The 21503-nt window shown below is 44.6% G+C and overlaps 1 protein-coding gene across 1 annotated transcript in view; it reads left to right on the top strand.

Moving 5' to 3' along the window:
- Positions 1-21027, top strand: part of ITPKC (inositol-trisphosphate 3-kinase C) — a 55079-nt gene extending 34052 nt beyond the window's left edge. Inside the window, exons 4-9 of the mRNA XM_069943476.1 lie at positions 16245-16344; positions 16697-16910; positions 17526-17730; positions 17887-17988; positions 18855-18926; positions 19731-21027. Of these exons, the coding sequence (XP_069799577.1) occupies positions 16245-16344; positions 16697-16910; positions 17526-17730; positions 17887-17988; positions 18855-18926; positions 19731-19928 (891 nt within the window). The 3' untranslated portion in view covers positions 19929-21027. The remainder of the gene's footprint in view (positions 1-16244; positions 16345-16696; positions 16911-17525; positions 17731-17886; positions 17989-18854; positions 18927-19730) is intronic.
- The last annotated feature ends 476 nt before the right edge of the window (positions 21028-21503 follow it).

The following is a 21503-nucleotide window of genomic DNA, read 5'->3' as shown; positions in this document are numbered from 1 at the left end:
GATGGAAATAGCGCCACTTTTCTCTCTGGAATGTTTCAGGTATTGCAGCTAAGCCCCTAGTTCACTTAAATGTGGATGAGGTGCAGTATCGGACACAACCTGTGGAGAGAAGTGGCGCTGTTTCTGCAAAGTGGATGTTCTACAGTTCCTTTAAGTTCAGGATATCGCTCAGGCTTCTAGGAAAGCTGGGTGACAACCACTATAGCCTAATTAAAGGGGCTATGCCAAAATTAAAGTGATCCACCTATCTACAGGATAGGTGATACTCAGCTTATTGGTGGGCTTCTAACAGCAAGAACCCTCCACTGATCTTGGGTACAGAGGCCAAATGTCCCCCAAGTGAATAGATCAGCACGAACATGCTCAGCCACCAATCCATTCACGCAGCAATTGTCTTGTGATCAGTAGAGGTCCCAATAGTCAGACCCCCCACTATTCAGCTATTTATCCTCTCTCCCGTAGTTAGGGGCTGTACTTTTAATCTTAGGACTTCCCCTTTAAGTGTCCTACAGGAGCTGCCACCTGCTTTTCTAAACCTGCCTGGTACTACAACTTCTATATATAATGTCTCCTCAGTTCTGGAGCCAGGAAAAGCTGAATGACCATTGGAAATGCTCTTCATGTTTTTAGGTATTGCATGAAACCCCAGTCCCATCATTTATGTAATAATCATTGATGTGAATAAAGGTAAATGCTTGCAGAGGCAGGTCGGATGCACATACGGTATGTACTTGTATATCTCCCCCTCCCTGTGTTTGATATAAGGTCGTGTTCACACTAGTATAGTGCATTCCTGTAACGCCTGCATGTCCCAGCCTGACCATATTCCTGATGATAGGAGGTGACGGCTGGGGGTGCACATGTATATGATACCGGCCTCATGGCGGCTACATAGGCTGGAGTTGCAGCAGAATATAGATCTGACACCAGGAGGGGTATACCGTTCTCCTGTATGGTGAATGGACTTGGCAGGAATTCCTAAGTTCTGTGTCAGAAATTCCTGTCTCACTGAACAAACAGCAGGGTGTGATCTCCGCACCTTCAGGGGAGGCGACTGATCCAGCTGCTTCACCAGGTCCGGATTAACCCACTACCTGCCGGTGGTCCTGGTCCTCTACACCTAGTCAGTGGATCAGGGGGACCCTCATCTGTCAGGCCTATACTCTCATACTGGGAATATTCCATTAATACACAGATAAACTCTTCAGGTTTGTTCCATTTAGAAATCTTTGTGAGTTCTGTAAAATTCAGATGAGTGGAATAGATTGTGTGTGATATTATATCTCCTCTCTATTCACCTGCACTACCACATGCATACTGTGTATAAGGGTGGCGCTGTTTGTAGAAGAAAGCTGCTATATTCTTCTAATCTTGGATAACCACTTTAAGAGATTTGCGTCTCTCATGACTGCCGAGTGCACCAGCTAGAAGCTCAGTTAGATTTTGGGTACATGGTTTGAAGTTTTAGTGCATGAGGCCACACCCCTTTATGCGAAGCCCCTCCCATTTTATAAAAATTGTCAGAATAAAAAAAGATCAAAAGCTGCCTTTTATTTTGGGGGGATCTTATAATCCGGAGCTGCATCCACACTTCTGGTCACCACTGGATACTGTCAACAAGCTTGCCATTAGACCCAGCCTAAGGCCCCATGTGCGTCATGTTTACGGCATCCGCCAAACGTATTCCATTGTATATGGCCGTGTGGCCGGAGGCGCCTGCGTCTGTTGTCACTAGCTGGTGGACCGTGTTTGGTTTACTACAGCTCAAGGCCACGCTGTAGGTACAGAACAATATATACGTATATTCTAACCTATATCAGTGCTGAGTATGGGCCTAGCTGTGCTTCCTGTATACGGCCTGAATAGAGAATCGTTTACAGAATGCAAAGCAGTATGCACAAAGAGTTTGGGGAGATTTCAGCTCTGAAGCCTCCAAAATGGTTTTGGATTTTATGCCCAGGGGTCGGGAAGAGGAGAGATAATGTTGTAGATTAAACTTGTTCAGTGCTCAACATAGGATTTAAAGGTAAAGTAGACTTATGCGGGGAGATTTATCAAACATGGTGTAAAGTGAAACTGGCTCAGTTGCCCCTAGCAACCAATCAGATTCCACCTTTCATTCCTCACAGACTCTTTGGAAAATGAGAGGTGGAATCTGATTGGTTGCTAGGGGCAACTGAGCCGGTTTCACTTTACACCATGTTTGATAAATCTCTCCCATGGTGTTTTCCAGCTCCAGGTGTTGTGGAACTACAACCCCCAGTATGCTTGGTCAGCTGGGAGTAGTGGTTTCCCTCATGTGGACAGCTGTAATCTGTGGTGGTGAGATGGTGGTGTTGTGTATCCTCCTGTAGACGCAGCTCTCATTGCCTCCTGTATAATCCAGCTTTGTCCCTAGATGCCTCCCAGAGATGCAGATGTTAAGCTGCCTTATGCAAAGCATTATCTGTCTCCCTGCGAGGACTTAATCTGCCCGCTCCTGTGGACGTGGACTGCATCGGCCAGCACTGACTGGTTACAGGTATTGCTTTATACTTTGCAGATGGGAAATTTTGCTGCGTTACTTTGGCGTCAGACCTTGTAGGATTTAAAGGGCCCTCTAAGTGGCTGAAATAAGAACATGCCTATTGTTTAATCCAGGAATAGACAGTTCAAACTATCCAGGCATGATGGGAATTGTAGTTTTACAATAGCAGGAGGGCCGAAGGTTCCCCATCCCTGGTTTTGGCATCTTTCCCCAACATGCAGTTCTCCAGCTGTTGCACAACTATAACTCCCATCATGCCCTGACAGCTGGAGAACCTGATTTTGTTCACAAAAATTTTAGAATTCAAACTTTGGGGGGGGGGGGGGGCGGGGGTTAGTTGCTCCTGTTGCCTGTAGGTAAGTGTGACTCCTCTTTCCTTGGATAATGGTGCGTTTACACAGAGAGATTTATCTGACAGATCTTTGAAGCCAAAGCCAGGAACAGACTATAAACAGGGAACAGGTCATAAAGGAAAGATTGGGATCTATACTCTTTACAAATCCATTCCTGGCTTTGGCTTAAAAAATCTGTCAGATAAATCTCTGTGTAAACACGCCATAAGTCTTATATCAGATTCTCCTTACACAATAAGGATTTGGCGCACCCCCTTCCATCAGGAGACAGGTGCACCACCGTGTAGTATATGGATATAAGGAGTCTGAGCATTCAGCTTGTCCATTGACCCCCTTTCTCCTCAGTGCCTGCAGGTCCACAGGTCATTTACCTGAGTCGGGAGGTCAGGGGTTAACCGGTTACACACTATTTTTCTCCTCTGTCATGGAAAAATTCTCCTGGGGGTTGCAGTTACTGAGCAACTTTCCAACGTCAGCAGCAACCCCTCCCCTGTGCCAGCGATGATTGTGTTTTTAGAGAGCACGCTGTAGCTGAGCCCGGTGTGAGAGCGGGGTATGTCCTGGTAATGAAGACTCCCTGCGCCCTCCTGCAGCCTTCACCAGCTAAACGCTTCCTTCACGTCTTCTTATAGTGAGTCATACCTGCTACCTGTGTGACACCACAACACCCAGCATTCCCTGACTGACCGGCAGTTGTATCCTCACGACAGCTGGGGAGCCCCAGGGTGCTGTATGATGTGGGTATCCCCGTAGCTGGCAGCGTTGGTCGTCTCCTGGTAAGGTAGCAGAGCCATTTTGAGTTGTTTTTTTTTTTTGTAGTGTTTTGGGCCTATGTGGTAGATTGTGTATGGCCTTGTTGTCCTGTGGCCTGTATGTATAGTGATGCATTATGTACCCATATACCCACCTCCAGTGCCTGCTCCAGGTTGGCATGTATTCATGTGATCACTATAGACTGAAGTGTTAGAGAAGATGTGTTCTCCTATGACCATATGTTGGCGTCCGATAACAGTAGCCTAATGTGGTATCCGTATTACATGATCTTATCTGTGGGAATAGCGTAGTCTATTCCATACTTTCTGTTACCACTAAACTTATATATACTTGGCCGGCAAAGCACTATTGGCTGATTTTCCTGATTGAGACGTCAGAAGCTTCCCTGATGTACAAGGTGTGAACCCTTGTTTTTGGGTGGTGTTGGATGCCCTTAGATTGGGTATTGCAGATGGTATCCAGATGTAATCGAGCTATTGCATATATGAATGGCTTTTCTTTCCCTCATGTTAAAGGGGTTATCAACGATAAGAAAACACACAGCTACTTTCTTGCAAAAACAGCACCACCCCTGTCCTCAGGTTGGGTGTGTGGTACTACAATTTGGCTCCATTCACTTCACTGGAAATGAGCTGCAAAACCCCACACCCAAACTGAGGACGAGAGTGGTGCTGTTTCTGGAAGAAAGCAGCCATGTGTTTCTAAGGTTAGACAACCCCTTTAAAGTGTCACTCTTGGCACATGATGCCGACATATCAAAAGTTTTGATCAGTTAGGGTATGTTAACACTGAGTAAAATCGGTGGAATTCCGCAGCGGAACCCTCTGCTGCGGAATCCCACCTGCCTTAGGGTACCATTACTCCAAGAAATTTTCCGACGACTAACGATAAACGATCTTAAACTACCGCTAAGGCAAACGACCCGAAATCGTTCGCCCAAGTACACAAAACGATGATCGTTATTTATGATCATTCTTGTGGTCGTTTAGTCGTCGCTATTGCGTACGTTTCAGCTGTGAATTCTTATTCCACCGAACGATGTGCGAACAATGTGCGAATGATCAAACTATAAAAATAGGTCCGGATCCTATTAAACGATCACGATTTTTCCAACGATAATCGTTTCGTGTAATACCACCCATAGTCCCACAGTGTGTCCACAGGAATGCTCGCGCGCCTCAGCTCCTACCGCTCTCAGCACAAAGAATTGCCATGTCAATTCCACCGATTTTACTCAGTGTGAACATACTTTTAAGTTCTTGGTACTGAGACCTCCACCAATCTCTAGATACAGCTGTAGGTGATCCACCTCATTGTAGGATATGGGCTCTATAGACTTATATTGGAGCCCATCTTCTGCGTCGAGGAGTTACACTGGCTATATCTAGAAATTGGTGGAGGTCTCGACACTGCAACCCTGACTGATAAAAACATCTGACATGTCTTTTTATTTTTTATTTTTTAAATGACAGTATCGATTTAACCTACCAGCTCCTTTAAGAAAGAAGCCCAACAAGTTTTTATTGGAAAGCGTTAGTGCCAAGTGTCTGGTGCCAGCAGCGGGAAGCACCATCTGAATAACATTGGCGCTGGGTTTGTGGATTTATTTTATTACATCCTCCTTGCCCTCCTATAAATTTCTGGTGTACCCGCTCTCTTATTGACTCCAAAAACAATCTTCCTGATACTGTGGGGAAAAAAGCCATGCCAAGGCACCCCGGCCCAGTGTATAGGACTGCCTTTTGGCATGCGCTGGGTACATGGTGGCCTGTGGGCACATTTGCCAGGAGCAAAACTGGGATATGAACTGAGCTTTACTTGTACTAAGTTCATTGGAGCATAACATGCAAAGTACAGGTTTCCTCGAGACGTGCTGTAACCACAGGACCCTGGGGACCTTGCGGAGATGTCTGCTCATTCACGTCTTATCGTGTATGTATAGTACATGTGGGCATTAGGCGGCACTTTTTATACATTGCACACACTTGTATCGTGGATGCGTTACTTCTTCGTGCTATAGACAAGTTCTGCAGAGTTGCACTGGGATCCTGTGTACATCACGCTACATTGACGCCTCTGATCATCTCGCTAACCTCTAACCACAAGCAGGCCGCAATGGAAACAATCTGTCATAAGATGTAAGTGATGTTCAGAAGGGAGGAGGAGCTGATTCGCCTGTCTCTGCAGGTTATTGGATCCGTCATGAATTGTTTGTGTGCCCTGAATTTACATGCAGTGCTATATTAGTAGAGATTATTTATGCCTCACGTTAAATGCAAAAAAATTACAAAATCTGACACTCCGACCATTGTGCAACTCGTGGGCTCGCTATTGCAGGCAGGCTGAGACTTGACGTGGTGCTTGTCTATGCTCCGGGGCCAGCCTCACAGGGACAATGTATGGAATCGGCTCTCTTTTTTTTGAGAGCTACGGATGGAAGGCACTCGTAGACAAAAGTTGACCAAGCTCTGAACTTGGACGGCCATGAATGGATTCTAAGAAGCTGAAACAGGAGATGGGTGGAGGCCTAGAAACACTGAGCTTTCCAACAAGTCTGTGCACCTCCGTGAATCGAGAGGTAATCCTCCACATTAGGAATGTTGGAATCAGGCTAAAACGAAGTATAAGGGTTCACATGGGTGGGGTGGAGGTAGGTGTTCCTCGGGCTATGTATTATTTTACAGATACAAGACGGTAATTGGCTTGTACAGTGTTAGTGCAGCACGTCTGGGCATGGTCACCTTAGGGTTACGTTCTTGCTATCCCTGAGTTACTTTGTCTTGGTAGACAAGGCCTTAACGGTTTACCTTTCGCTTGCTATGGTCAAACCATTAGAAAGTATAGATTAAATTGATTAGGACATCAGGTCATACCGCTCAACTATGGCTTCTCCAGCTTCATAATGCAGGACAAGACTCTATCACCCCTCCTAGACTACTTGTCTCACCCATAGACTACTTGTCTCACCCGTCACCATCTTTTCTTATCGACGTAACCTGCAAATATTGAATTTGTATCCAAACAGTCATTGAAACCCTGGCGTCAGATTTCTCTTTTTCCTTCTATCAGTCAGCAAACACGTCCGTCTGTTTGTCAACATTTGCTGAAGCATGCATGCCGTAAGATAAGACGCAGCATTGTTATATAACGTGGATCTGCTCTTTGTGGCGGGATGTGCTCCTTTCCTCTCCGGTGCCAGATCTTTGACACGTTCATGAATGAAGGTGACATTGTTGGTGTATGAGATCATCATCTCTAGTTTATTTGCTACTTGAGCAAACCACTTGTTTTTGTTCGATGACCAGATGGGGGAAACTGGACAAGTGACCGGAGAGACATTACAGGCCATCATGTGCTTGGGGGGGGGGGGGGGGGGGGGGGGGAGATTGGTTACCTTGTTTGGCCACAATACCAGGAGCCAGAAGAACCTACCAATGAATGCTTACTTTTTTTTTTGTAACAGCTGTTTCCTATGGTTTGTTATGTCAACATGAAGTTGAAACTTCTCCTGTATGGCTGCTTTTTGGTGAGACAGATTTGGCTCAAGTTACACTGCAAGGTGGCAAGGTGCCCATCAGGGAGTGTACCAAGAGACATCAGAGCAAACTAGGGTGTGGTGGTGTCCTTCTTTCCAAAGCAAAGGATTTTTTTTTTTCCATGTAGCTACTAGAGATAAGCGCAACTCAGTCCGATCATTCGCCATTTAAATACCGTCAACTAAAGAAGTTGGATGTAGCCCTTGCGAGTTCGGGAAAACATGGATACATGTAGTAAATAAAGTCTGTATACCGGCACTCCACCCTTAGGGCCCTATTCCACTGGACGATTATCGTTTGCATAATCGTTAACGATTAACGATCTCAAACGACCGCTATTGCGAAAGACCTGAAAACGTTCACTCATTTCCATGGAACGATAATTGTTACTTATGATCGTAATTGCGATCGTTTTTTCTTCGCTGAAGGAACGATCGGACTCGAGCATCCTGGAGTTACTACAATTTAAGGTGAGGTTCCCCAACCTGTGGCCCACCGGCTGTTGCAAAAATTTCCCAATTTGGTGGGGATGTTTGTGCATACATGCTAGGGATTCCGTTCTGTGACACATGATCTGAGTTTGAAACATTTATTGTTGTTGTGTGTTTTTTTTTGGGGGGGGGGACAATCCGTAAACATGCATCCAAAGGGGGGAAAAAAAGGGTTTTCTTACTTTGCAATTATGACTGTGAAATTGCTTGAGACAGGTCAGAGATTACCCGCTCCAGACTATTGTTCCAATGTCCCAAGGTCCTAGACGCCTGAGAATGTCTGTCTGCATTTGTGGACACCTGCAGATGTAATAATCTGACCAGTCTTAAAGGGATTATCCAGGGTTACAAAAACATGGCGTAATAACATTTCTGGAGAAATGTTTCCTAAAAATTCCAACCCAAAGATGCTGCAATATGGCGCATAGTTATTGTGTATGGTTGTACTTGTGGTGTATGGGGCATTGCAAATGGGACTATATGGGGCAAAGCTGTCCAATCTGTTACCAAGAGGGTAAATTATCCAGAAACCGTAATGTTTCCTCCCTTCCCAAGTGTGGTCACCATTTATGTTCTCTGACCCCCATCCCCCACTACTTTGGTGTCTGCCTCAGGTATGGACCTATATCCACATAGTAGTATGGCCGCCACGTAGTAAACATTCTAGATAGGTTTCTCAATGGGGCATTTTGTAAACTGTGTATGCCATCAGGATAATCTAGTAAAACAAGACAAAGACCTAAACCCCCAGGCCCAAACAATACTCCCTTTATGTGTGAGAAAATGAGTCTGCCGGGAGCCTGTTTGTTTAGTCTTCGCATCAATTAAACCCATTAACCATCAGCTATAAATAGTGTGGGGTTCGGCCCAGCGGGTTAATGAGTCAGTGAGCGCGCCCATCCGGCCATGTGACGCTCCAGAATCTATGAAATTACCACAGACACGAGGGCTATAGAGGCCAAAGTCTTGGCGCTACAAGTCGAGGCAAAGTATTACTAATGGATTTGTGTTCAATTCTTCATATATAATGAACTGAGGAATGTTCCGTGTTATTTTCACTAAACATCAAGTCGATGGAGGGGATGCTTTTCTGATTGTTTATTAAGCCTTAAAGAGAATCTGTCAGCACCTGGGTCGGTCCCGAGGTGCTGACAGTGTAGTGCAGATGTGTGTGCCCCATTGCGTGGCCTACCTTTCTTTTTGCCCTCAGTGCTGTAGTTTGCCCACAATATGGCCCGTTATATTGGTAGCACTTCGGCACGCCTCACCACTACTACCTCCTCCCTGTTTGGCATGCATATTCATCGTGGCCCGGTGTCCTGCTTCCTGGTGACCTTATCTTCATGCGCGCATGTGCCGTTGCTGGCACGGGGCAAGCGTGCCCATTGTGGTCTGTGCGGTCTGCACGCTCCTGTCGGCATTAATGCGCATGCGCCGTAGTGCGGTGCAGACACACTGAGCGTATCAACTGAGGGCATTGGCTTCAGGCTCCTCTGCACTACGACGCATGCGTGTTAATGCTGCGCAGACCGCACAGATTCAGGGCGCAGGTGCAAACCGGCAAGTGGACGCGCGCTGCCCGTGCCAGCAACGGCCTGAAGATGACATCACCAGGAAGCAGGAGGATTCCCTTTGAAGTTCCCAAGTTATCCTACATCCATAGAGAAGGGTATAACTGATGGTGGGGTTGGGGGGTCTGATTGCTGGGATCCCCACCAATCAAGACTAGGGATTAGAGATGATCGAACAGCACTGATGTTCAGGTTCGTATGAACTCGAACCATTAGTATTTGACTCTCGCTTCCTGTTCCGTGGGGAAGGTGGATACTGCCCGAGTCCCGCCTGGAAAACAGGAATACAACCCATTACCTAGGCTGTATTACTGTTTTCCATGCGGGATTCGGGCTGTCTCCACCTTCCCCACGGAACAGGAAGCGAGAGTCACATACCGATGGTTCGAGTTCGTACGAACCTGAACATCAGTGCTGTTCGATCATCTCTATATCTTTAGGATAGAAAATGAGGTCTGTGACTACTTCCTGCCAACACGTGATAAAGAATCATAAAAAGATGCTATAAAAAGTCCCAGTGTGTAATAGTCCCGGCTCCCGTTACATAGCGGCCTGGCTGATCTATGGTCTCCTTTGACCGTTGTCTGTATCTTGGACTCGCACACAGAAGCTGCTCTCCTTTGTATTGAGTTCTGGGTAAATACTTCTCCTAAAGAACAAACAGGGGACGGCGCAGCGGTCCGGCTATTTCTGTAGTCTTGTTTACTCGCGGATTTTTTTTTATACCATACTTTTGTGTATCTTTCCTCTCCAACAATGTTCATGCTTGTGTGACTGTGTGACAGCCGAGAGCTGACCTGTGCAGAACAAAGAAAACCCTGTGTTTAGATAGAGCTGAAGTGGTTGAGTCATGGCGGGGAGGTCTGAACCAAGAAGGAATCCAGTTTTTGACAAAATCAGATCGCTTTTAATAGTTCCCTAAACGTTCCCTCTGGGTGGGTTTAGGTTGTGTAAGGTCACGACTAGTCAAGGGAAGATTTTTCATTCGCAATCTTTTTTTTTACCTTATCCCAACTTTATCACATTGTCACATGATGTAGGAGTTGGATGCACTTTTTGCTTTGTTTATTACTATGTCACCTATTGAGTGGAGTGCTCAAAAATTTAACAACCTTGCCATGGATATCTGAAATCCCACGGCACTTAAAGGGAATCTGTCACTAGGTTTATTCCTCTTTAAATGATGGCAGCATAAACTAGTGACAGAAATTCTGAACAGATCAGTGTATTACTTACATCATTCTGTTCAGCCATTCTTCTAATATGCAGGAGAATAGGATTCTTGCCACACCCCTCCCCGCCCTACAGCTGCTGATTGCCTATACACAGCATAAATAGATAACTGCCATTCAGCAGCTGGTGGGAGGAGCTTTCTGCTTCTCATGAATATTGAGGACTACTGAGCACATGCACATAATGGAGAGGACTACTTATTGTCTATGTTATTCAGGAGGAGATCTCTGGAACAGCGGCACAGAACAATGTAAGTGATACAGCAGCCTGTTCAGCTTCTCTGTCACTAGTTTATGCTACCTGAGATAGACAGCATACACCTACCCTTTTACCAAAGTCTTGCCCCTTTGTCAATATGAAGTAATGCAAAGATGTAAACTGAAGAAAGCTGAGTGGCTCCAAGTGGGTTCAGACGACCTCGCTCACTTATTTATGTGCGCCATCCAACCGCTTTAATTTCGGAGTGATTTTTTCATTGTGCTCGTCCTACACACTGCCGCATACACTTCCTCCACGTCATCCTTACAATTTTCTCCTTTTAAATGTCCCTTATGGAAAATGCCGCCATTTGCCAACAAGGCGTCTCATAAATACTTGATTTATGAAATAATTTGGGCGTGCAAGGAAAATCCCCTGGTTCACAGAGGGATGAAAATAACTGCATTGTATTATGCTGGAGTAGCTGGCGGTGTGATTTCTGGTAACAGAAGACTCTCTTTCATACAGTGGGAAAGTACGGCTTATGGATCCTATGGGGGAAAGACTTGAATTCCTGGGCTTTACACATAGAAATACTGCTGGTTTTTCCCCAGCAGTGAAAACAAGGGTGGTAGACGAGTCGTTTCATGTACGCAGGTACCTGCTTACGGGAAACTAGTATCAGCGCTGAAAAGAATTTCTGGTTTTGTGACTGTTTAGGTCTCAGATTTCCGCATAGTTTCTGAATAGCGTCAGGACGCAGTAGGGTCACCACAGCCAGGTTCGCCCTCACAGGGTCACTGTGCACATGTGGCGGTTGTTTGATCACCCGCAATGTTCGTTGCCGCTTTCTCTACTTAGCGTGTGAGGCTTTTATCGTCGAAATCTGTTTCCCGGCTCCAATTTACAGGCCTCTCGCCACATTTGCATGACAGATTGTTAGGAATTTACATTTTACAATTTCTGGTTTCCACTGTTTGTGTAAATGAAGCTTCTATCCCAACAGCTGCACCCTTCACCGAGCCCAGTTCATGTAAACAGCCGCGTCCAAACTCAGCCGCCATATAGCTATATATTTTTCTTTTATACAAATTAAGTCATCCTGACAGGAAAAGTACAATTCTTAGACTCCGAAGCCCTTCTGTAAGCAGCCATTTGTCACGCCGTTGGCCTCTGGACTCCGGATACACTCAGGAAGTCAGCAATGGACTTGGCTGGAGCCTCTCCTCATGCGATTGTCCGCAGAATTATACACAAGATTAATTCCAAGATTCCTGGAGCGATGTGCTTACTCCTCCTCGCACAAGCCCATGGTGGGACCTGTGCACTTTCTTTGTTTTGGATACTTTAACGTTGCCCCAGTGGTGTTTTTTATATTAATTTTTTATTGTACTTTTTATACACCGTATTAGAGCCTGTTCACACTATGGAATTGGCGCCAAAATTTCCGCTTGACACTCCTGTCCACGGACTCTGTACCAAATCCCACCAGCTATCTCTTTCTATGGGATGGGAGGCCTTCCATTGAAAGAGACAGCAGGCGGGATTCCGCGTGGAGTCCGTGGGCGAGGGTTGTGAGCGGAATTTCGGGACAGATTCTGGCTGTACACACCATACAATAAAACCTATGTATGACATCACATGGACAGGAAAAGTTACAGGGGCTACATTAAAGGGAAACTATCAGCTAGAAAACGTCTATGTAACCATTGTCATGGTTATATAGCACTAGTAGCAGTGACAGTAATGATACCCGTAGCTAGCTTGTCCATGCTTGCAAGAATGTAAAAAAAATGCTTTTGTTTGCCAGTCTGAAGGGTCAAAGGGGAGTGGCCTAGGGACTGAAGTGCCCTGGGCTGCCATGCCTGCCCCACCCCCCCTCTTTGGTTGCGACTTTCTCAGCTGTTTGGTCAGTGACTTAGCGTGCCAATCAGAGCTTGGCCTTTATTTTTCAAGAGTATAATGTAAATGAAAGCTTAGCTCTCATTGGTTGCTATGGGCAACAGACAGGTTTTTCTTTTTTTTAAAGTTTTTGATTACCTTCTCTAAAGTAATGAAAATGCAAGTAAACGTAGCCCAAGACAGGGATGGGGATCCTACAAAACTACAATTCCCATCATACCTGGACAGCCAAAGCTTTAGCTTTGGCTGTCCAGGCATGATGGGAATTGTAGTTTTGCCACAGCTGGAGGACTGAAGGTTCCCCATCCCTGGCCTAAGCCAATCTACTCTTCGTTATGTGTGGGAGGACCCTCAAAACCGAGGATATGGCAGCATTTTTTACAATTCCTCTAAGTTGTACTTTATTTTGGGTCGTCTCTAATCTCCGGAGAGGTAATATCTTTCCAATGGCCGCTGCCCACGCTGGAAAAACAATCATGCACCTTGATAGCATATGTGTGGAGTGGCCATCTGTCGGAGTCATTTTCCACCAGATATTTGCTATGTACCGTCAGTCAGTTTCCACTATTCTTATTCCTTTTGATGGAATCTTAGGTGTACCATGGTGTGTAGTGTTCATACAATACATAAAAGAGGCCAATATAATACAATGCGATTAAGGCAATCCGATAAAACTGGAGGAAACCCTTGTGATGTGCAGTTGAATGTTATCCATTGTTCTCTGTTATCAGCCATTACAGGCTCAATGGGACAGATTGTGCAGTAGGGCCCATGTGTTTTACGTTACCTCTCCGGGGAGGGTTCCTGGTTTGTGATCTGCCGCTCTACGTCAGGAGCGTTGGACTTTGCACAGTCACTCACTTGAGCTGTCTATTATTGTAGAGAGGCGACGTGTGGTCACATGACTGATCTCTAGGAATCTGTACAACAGTCCTGCTTTGCTGCTGACATCCATATTTACGATTACTTATATGAACACGTTTGTGTTGTTTTTTTGTACTGTGTTTTTGTGTATTTTTACACCTATTCATGACTTATATGACTTGTATATTGGGTCTGATGTGAGTCCAGGGATCTGCCCCTCGCACATCCAGCAGGCCCGATCCTGGAGTTAGGACTTTGCCCCATGCTGTGTAACACTTGGAGAATTCACGCTTCCAGTATAGCTGTCACACATATACACACTCACTGTGTCCAGTTGTGACGTGTGCTCCCTGACTGGTGTTCTGGACCTATGTGGGTGCCCTGCCGATGGACCTGTCTTGTGATGAGGTAACGCTATCCTGGTTGGTGTCAGAGTTAGTCTTCGGGGGGGAATGTAATATGTCAGTTTATGGGTTCACTGCTCACGGGAATCTCTTTGTAAGCCATTTCTATAGCTCATCCTTGGGTTATCCTCTATCAACCATTTAAAGGGCTTGTCCCTGTAATTCGGTCCTAACACCCCATGAACATGTCCAGCTTTTACAGTATGTCATATGTAGTTCTGTCTACTTTCATTGCCATATAATGGCTTTGGAGTTGCAAGTCACTTCTGTATCATCTTCACTAATGCATCCTTGTATATGAACCTCTTTAGTAATGTATGCTTGTATATAAAATTTCTTGAGTGATGCACCATATAGATGAACCTTCCTCAGTAGTGCACCCTCATAGATGAACCTTCCTCAGTAGTGCACCCTCATAGATGAACCTTCCTCAGTAGTGCACCCTCATAGATGAACCTTCCTCAGTAGTGCACCCTCATAGATGAACCTTCCTCAGTAGTGCACCCTCATAGATGAACCTTTTTTAGTAGTGCACCCTCATATATGAACCTTCTTCAGTAGTGCACCCTCATAGATGAACCTTCCTCAGTAGTGCACCCTCATAGATGAACCTTCTTTAGTAGTGCACCCTCATAGATGAACCTTCCTCAGTAGTGCACCCTCATAGATGAACCTTCTTTAGTAGTGCACCCTCATAGATGAACCTTCCTCAGTAGTGCACCCTCATAGATGAACCTTCTTTAGTAGTGCACCCTCATAGATGAACCTTCCTCAGTAGTGCACTCTCATAGATGAACCTTCCTCAGTAGTGCACCCTCATAGATGAACCTTCTTTAGTAGTGCACCCTCATAGATGAACCCTTCTCAGTTAGGCACCCTCATAGATGAACCTTCCTCAGTAGTGCACCCTCATAGATGAACCATCTTTATAATGCATCTGCATAGATGAACATTTTTCAATAGTGCACCCTCAGGCTATGTTCACACGCTGTATGACACCGGCTGTTCCGTGACCCGGCCGGGTTACAGAACGGCCGCTCTCATTAAAGATCATTCCGGCCGGTACTGCAGTACTGGCTGGATGTTCTTTAGCGCCGCTGAGTTCTGATGCGGGCGCATCCGTGCACTACTGCATCAGAACTCTCAACTGCACACAATGGAGCACGCGGCGGTAGCCGCTCAGTCCACTGTGTGCACTGACAGGTTCTTTGTGGCCGTTATTCAATGAATAGCTGCCGCAGAAAACTGACATGTCAGTTGTTTGCGGCGCCACTAGAGATCCCGTACAGAGCGTATACTATGTGTATACGCTCCAGACAGGATTCCATAGACAACAAGGTAACGTACATTTTCGTATCAATCGCGGCCGTTGTTGCAATCTGCAAAAACTGCAGTACTTTTGCGAAAATATACGTTTTGTAAACATGGCCTCATAGAGGAACCCTCTTTAGTAGTGCACCCTCATAGATAAATCTTCAGTAGTGCACCATAGATCAACCTTCTGTATTGCCCCCTTTATCGATGAACCTTCTTTAGTAATGCACCCTCATAGATGGACCTTCTTTAGTAATGCACAGTCATAGATGGACCTTCATTAGTAATGCATCCTCCTAGATGGACCTTCATTAGTAATGCACCCTCATAGATGAACCTTCTTCAGCAGTGCATCTTCAGCATCATGTATTTACCCCCTTGGATTTTTAGTTGTCACCATCCCTCCTGGAGCAATGTGTGCCCATTTTCTGTTCTTTTGAGGGGATGTTTGGCTCTGCTGTCCTTATGGCTGCATTCACCCTAGGATATGGAGTGGATGGCTACCACCTGCTTTGCTTTAAGTGTCAACAAACCGCAGATGCCTGGCCCAGCATGATCCTACCTCCAGCGAGAGCTCGAGGACCGGCCAAACACACTATTGTTTCTCTTCAACTTGGAGTCCGTCCAGGACTGTAATATATTTGCAGATCTGTATAATAGCAACTTGCAACCATTTCCTCTCCTGCCAATCGTTGCAGAGCCGCAGGTCACAAACTCATTAGATGACTTCTAGGTTGTCAGCCACAACACCATCCAACACCCAAGGTCTAGTCCTGCTACGTGTCGTGAGCTCGTTCCTCCTTATCAATGCACTAAGGTCACTGTGGAGTCTGTAACATTTTAGAGGTCAGAAATGTTTTCTCTGTCAACTCTCTTATTTGTTGCTGAACCAGAATCTCCCACAGGTGTCAGGTTGACCTTTCCGGAACTGTAACCAGATTGCTGGGTGGTGACGGATTCACAAAATACTCTTGAGTGCTTCTTCTTTCCAAGATAAACTTGTGGTTACTTATGACCGTTCCTATAAGAATGTCTCGGGGCTTGCATCTCACTGTCGTCTCGGTTCTTCTTTTGCAGAGTACATCCTGGAGGAAGCTGAAGAACATGGTCCACTGGTCACCCTTTGTGGTGTCCTTCAAGAAGCACTATCCATGGGTCCAGCTGGCTGGGCACGCAGGTAAGAGAACGTGGCATTTTGGGGTACATTCATTTCCTTAAGACATTTTTTAAATCAGGTTTCTAATAGCTCCTAGATAGTGTACGCTATAGATCATCAATCCCTCTCGACTTCCTTCTCTATAATATTTTACCATGGGATTCCAAGAGGCGTTTGTTTTACTCAGATTTTCTTCCTCTATAAACTATAAAGAAGTTGCAGTGTAGATTAGGTGCAGCTATACAAACACACCTGGTGGGCAGTAAAATAGGATCTGTACATAGTCCATAGTCAGTAGTAACATTTATGAAATAACCATCACTGCATTGGGGGATGGTGAAGAGTAGTAATTCACTGTTATTTTTTCTTGAAGGCAACTTCAAAGCTGGAGAATATGGGAAAATCCTAAAGAAGTTTTGTCAGTGTGAACAGCAATGTTTAGAGTGGTTGAACCGAGACTCCTTACGGCCTTTTGTCCCTGGATATTACGGAGTGGTTGAAAAGGAAGGAGAGACCTACAACCAGATGGAAGACCTTCTATCGGAGTTCGATTCTCCTTCCATCATGGACTGTAAAATGGGTGTTCGGTGAGTGATGTAAAGAACGCTTTGGATTACATTCTTGAGCATCGACTACTGAAGAAATTGTGCAGTTGTGGAGAGAATTGTTTGGTTGGATCCACCATCATTTTGAGAATGGGGAACTCCTTTGTTTTGACATGCCCGTTGTCGCTCCATGTGTTGTCTTTGGAGCTGCCGAAGTTCGCTAAGTTGGGTACTCTATCTCTGGCAGCTTCATTGACAATGAATGGAGCACTGGTGGACATGCGTGAGTCACTTCTCCATTCAAACCAAAGGACTTGGGGCCTGTTCTTGAGATTGTGAAGTCCCAGTGGTTGGATCCCCCATGATCTAACACACTCCTTATCCTGTGAATAGAGGATAAGTTTTCTTAACTCAGAATACCCCTTTAATATTATGCGGGGTTACTTATAAGTAACTTTGCTATAGTACAAGAAGGCAGATGGATCATGTACTTATAAGGGTTGTCTAGATTTAGACAAACATAGCTGCTTTTGTCTAGAAACAGTGCCACGTTCATCCACAGGTAGTTCAGGGTATTGCAAGCTAGGCTCCATTGAAGTAAATGGGGATGAGCTGTACTGCACATGTCACCATCTAACTTGCATTTTCCTTCCTCAGGACATATCTAGAGGAGGAGCTGGTCAAGGCTCGGGAGAAGCCCAAGCTCAGAAAGGACATGTATGATAAAATGGTCGCCGTGGACCCCGAGGCACCTACTGAAGAGGAACACAGACAAGGAGCAGTCCTGAAGCCAAGATATATGCAATGGCGGGAGACCCTTAGTTCAACCGCAACCTTTGGCTTTAGAATAGAGGGCATTAAGGTGAGCAAAACCAAATATGTCTCTTTCAGCTTACAAGCCTTGATCTTGAGCAGGCATTACTGCTTTTTAAACACACACAGACACACATACATGCCTGTTTGTTTTCCACTTGATAGTACCAATAAATTGATGTCAGGTGTTAATTTCTTATTCCAGAGAGCTGACGGAACATGTGACACAAACTTCAAGAAGACCAAACACCGGGAGCAGGTGATGAGAGCGCTGGAAGACTTTGTTGATGGCAATAAAAACATTTTGGTAAGTGGAGCAAGATGTACTGTCACTGTGGACCTTAGGTTTTTGTCATGATTTATGTTTCGATGGCATACTATATGGTCCAAGCCACACTGTAAATTAGCGCAGATTTTCTAAATGTACAGTGCATTACCCGACTCAATGGTCATGTGGCCCTTTGCTGTAATCAGCTGTCAGCTGTAAATCCCCTATTGTAAGGAAAGATGTGAAGCTGACAGTCGATAATTTTTAAAGGGGTTGTCCAGCGCAAAAAGTTTTTTTATTTTTTTATTTAAATCAACTGATATCAGAAAGTCATATACATTTGTAATTTACTTGTATTAAAAAAATCTCAAGTCTTCCCATACTTATTAGCTACTATATGTCATGCAGGAAATGTTGGTTTATTTTCAGTCTAACACAGTGCTCTCTGCTGACATCTCTGGCTGGGACAGGAACTCTGTCTCGGTTTCATATGAATCCCCATAGAAAACCTCTCCTGCTCTGTACAGTTCCTGTCTCGGCCAGAGATGGCAGCAGAGAGCACTGTCAGACTGAAGTAAAACAACATTTCCTGCAGTACATACAGCATGGGAGATTTTTTAATAGAAGTAAATTACAAATCTATATAACTTTCTGGTATCAGTTGATTTGAAAGAAAGATTTTCGCTGGACAACCCCTTTAAACCTATCAGAATCAAGTGACCAGACGATGAGTGAGTGCTTGCCCATTAGTCAGCTAATTGCTGGTCCTATTAAACACAGTGTCTAAGCAGCTTTCTGAAGGCTCCATTACACGGACTGATTATCTGCCTGATTTGGCCAATATTACTGTCAGTAGAGGTCAGGAGAGATACTTCATGCTTTTTCTTCTCAATTTTTATTTGCAGAGAAATTACTTAACAAGATTGAAAGAGCTCCGCATAGAACTGGAAAAGTCCGAGTTTTTCAAGCAACACGAGGTATCTACCTATGTATCCTGCACACATTATCCAGACTTAACACTGTACACACATGAAAGTTAATATACAACAAAGGTCTGCACTCCTTCCAAAGTGTGCACTGGGTCCACTAGCCATTGACACCCCTCTAGTAGAACATAGCAAACTTGTAGACCTCCAGTTGTTGCCAAACTACAATTCCCATCATGCCTGAATAGCCAAAGCTTTAGCTTTGGCTGTCCAGGCGTGATGGGAATTGTAGTTTGGCAACAGCAGGAGAGCCACGAATGTGTTCAACTAGATACTTCTACTCTTGAAGGGGTAGACATGTTACTTTTAATTTTAGTGTCAATGTGACAAAATCAGATCATAAGATTATACATAGTAGAATGATGTTATACAATATACCTTGGTTTACAATACCCCTATAGTTTTAAATGAACAGTCTGGGCAGCTTCCATACACACTATGCAAAAAAGAGCCTGTGGAGCCTCATTGAAGAGTCTCAAAACACAGGACTAGCCAGATATCCCTCCAGGAAGGACCCAGCCAAGGGGTGGCTCCTGTAAGGAAACCACCAAAACCACCATATTAAGTGGCCAAATAAGTCAATGTAATGACAAGGGAAAAACCAAGGCCAGGTATCCATCCACATACAGCTGTTTTGGGGTGTTGCCCCTCATCAGTGTGGAGCAGGATTCTGGCTAGATGGGAGCACTAGTCATGTATACAGCTTAGTTTTGCTCTGATTTCCATAGCTTAGTGTGGCATTAAAAATGAACAGGACCCGTGACCTAACTCATCCTCCTGATTGTCTCCCCTCAGGTGGTTGGCAGCTCCTTGCTTTTTGTCCACGACTCCTCGGAACTGGCCAAGGTTTGGATGATAGACTTTGGAAAAACCGTTCGGCTGGCGAACAAGCAGACACTAAATCACCGGGTGCCTTGGGTGGAGGGAAACCGGGAGGATGGTTACCTGTGGGGGCTTGACAACCTCATAAACATTTTCTCTGACATGGTGTAGGACTAAAACTTGAGAACGGCACAATCTGGACTCTCATAGTGCAAAAAAAGAAACGTTGGATCCCTCATCTCTAAACAGCTGTATCTACTTCAGTCTATTGTATTTTATGATGTATTATAATTTTATTTATGCTTTTTGTAGCCTCATAGAAACAGAACACTGGAAACTGTACAGTATAAAGCTGGGAGAAGTGTTTAGCTCCTTTCTTTTATAATTTGTATATATATGTATATTTTATTACTACTTTACAAACTGATTTTATTCTATATTTTATTATTTTTTTAAACCGTTCACTTTAGCGGGAGCATCATGGTTTCTGAAACAGGTCGGCAGTCATAGTATACATGGGCCAAATTCACTATAACCGCATGTTGTAGTTGCACTCTCCGCTTTGTTGTCTTAAGATTTACTTGAATGGATCTGAGTTGCAGTACCAGACATGGCCTGTGGAGGGAAGGGGGGATGCTGTTTCTGGAAGAAAAAAAATAGACCCTTTTTTCGTCATTCCTGACAACCCACTAGAGGTATTCTTATCTCGTAAAGATAGGATAAGCCATCACTTGATGATGAGTAGGGGTTCAAACTCTAGGACTACCAAGAACAAAGGGACCTTTACTTTTTTGTATTATTTAAAGGGGTACCCCAGCAGGAGAAAAAATATGTTCAGATCAACTGGTGTCAGAAAGTTTTACAGATTTTGTAAGTTTCTATTAAAAAATCTAAATACTTCCAGTACATATCAGCTGCTGAATGTCCCGAAGGAACTGTTTGTTTTTTTTCTTTCTCTAGTCTGATATGGTGCCACCAGAGAGCACCATATCGGACACCACTGATATGTAGGACATACAGCAGCTGATAAGTAATGGAAGACTCGATATTTTTTAATAGAAGTGATTTACAAATTTCTATAAATTTCTGACACCAGTTGATTTGAGAATATGTTTTTCCCCTGCTGGAGTACCCTTTTAATATGACTCCCCCTTTACAGAGGACCCCCTGGCAAGGCAGGGAAGTGCAGCTGGCCTTACTCACCTGAGTGGAGCTGTGCTGCACTTCCCTACAGCAGGTGGTAGGAAATAACTTTTTTTTTTTTTTTTTTTTAAACATTAAAAAATTGACTTGTGGTTCCTTTGGGTGCTTATATAGGTATACTTTGGGATCTATTTAAAAGGATCTAGTATTCATAAAAAAGGTTTGCCATATATTATAGAGGGGAGATCCTTTCATGTGCCAGTATTCTTACATAGTCACTAATTTGTGCAGTGTCCAGGAAGAGCAGCTTTGCCTTTGAAATTAGCTACTGAACTGAGATGTGCTGAAAAGGACAACCCTGCCATTGAAGCTGATGGAGGCCGTTTCCTGCGTGTCCTCAATTTAGCATGGGTAGTGAGTATTCCAATACCTGAGACTGGATTATTCCAATTCAGCTGCTGGCATTCCTGTAAAGGGGTTATCCAGGGCTACAAAAACATGGCCACTTTTCCCCCTCTCTTGTCTCCAGTTCAGGTGTGGTTTGCAATTAAGCTCCATTTACTTTAATGGAGCTGAGTTCCAAACCCCACCCAATCTGGAGAC

The sequence above is a fragment of the Dendropsophus ebraccatus genome, chromosome 10, assembly GCF_027789765.1.
Source record: "Dendropsophus ebraccatus isolate aDenEbr1 chromosome 10, aDenEbr1.pat, whole genome shotgun sequence".
Taxonomy (NCBI): Eukaryota; Metazoa; Chordata; class Amphibia; order Anura; family Hylidae; genus Dendropsophus; species Dendropsophus ebraccatus.
This window is presented reverse-complemented; position numbering and strand designations above follow the sequence as displayed.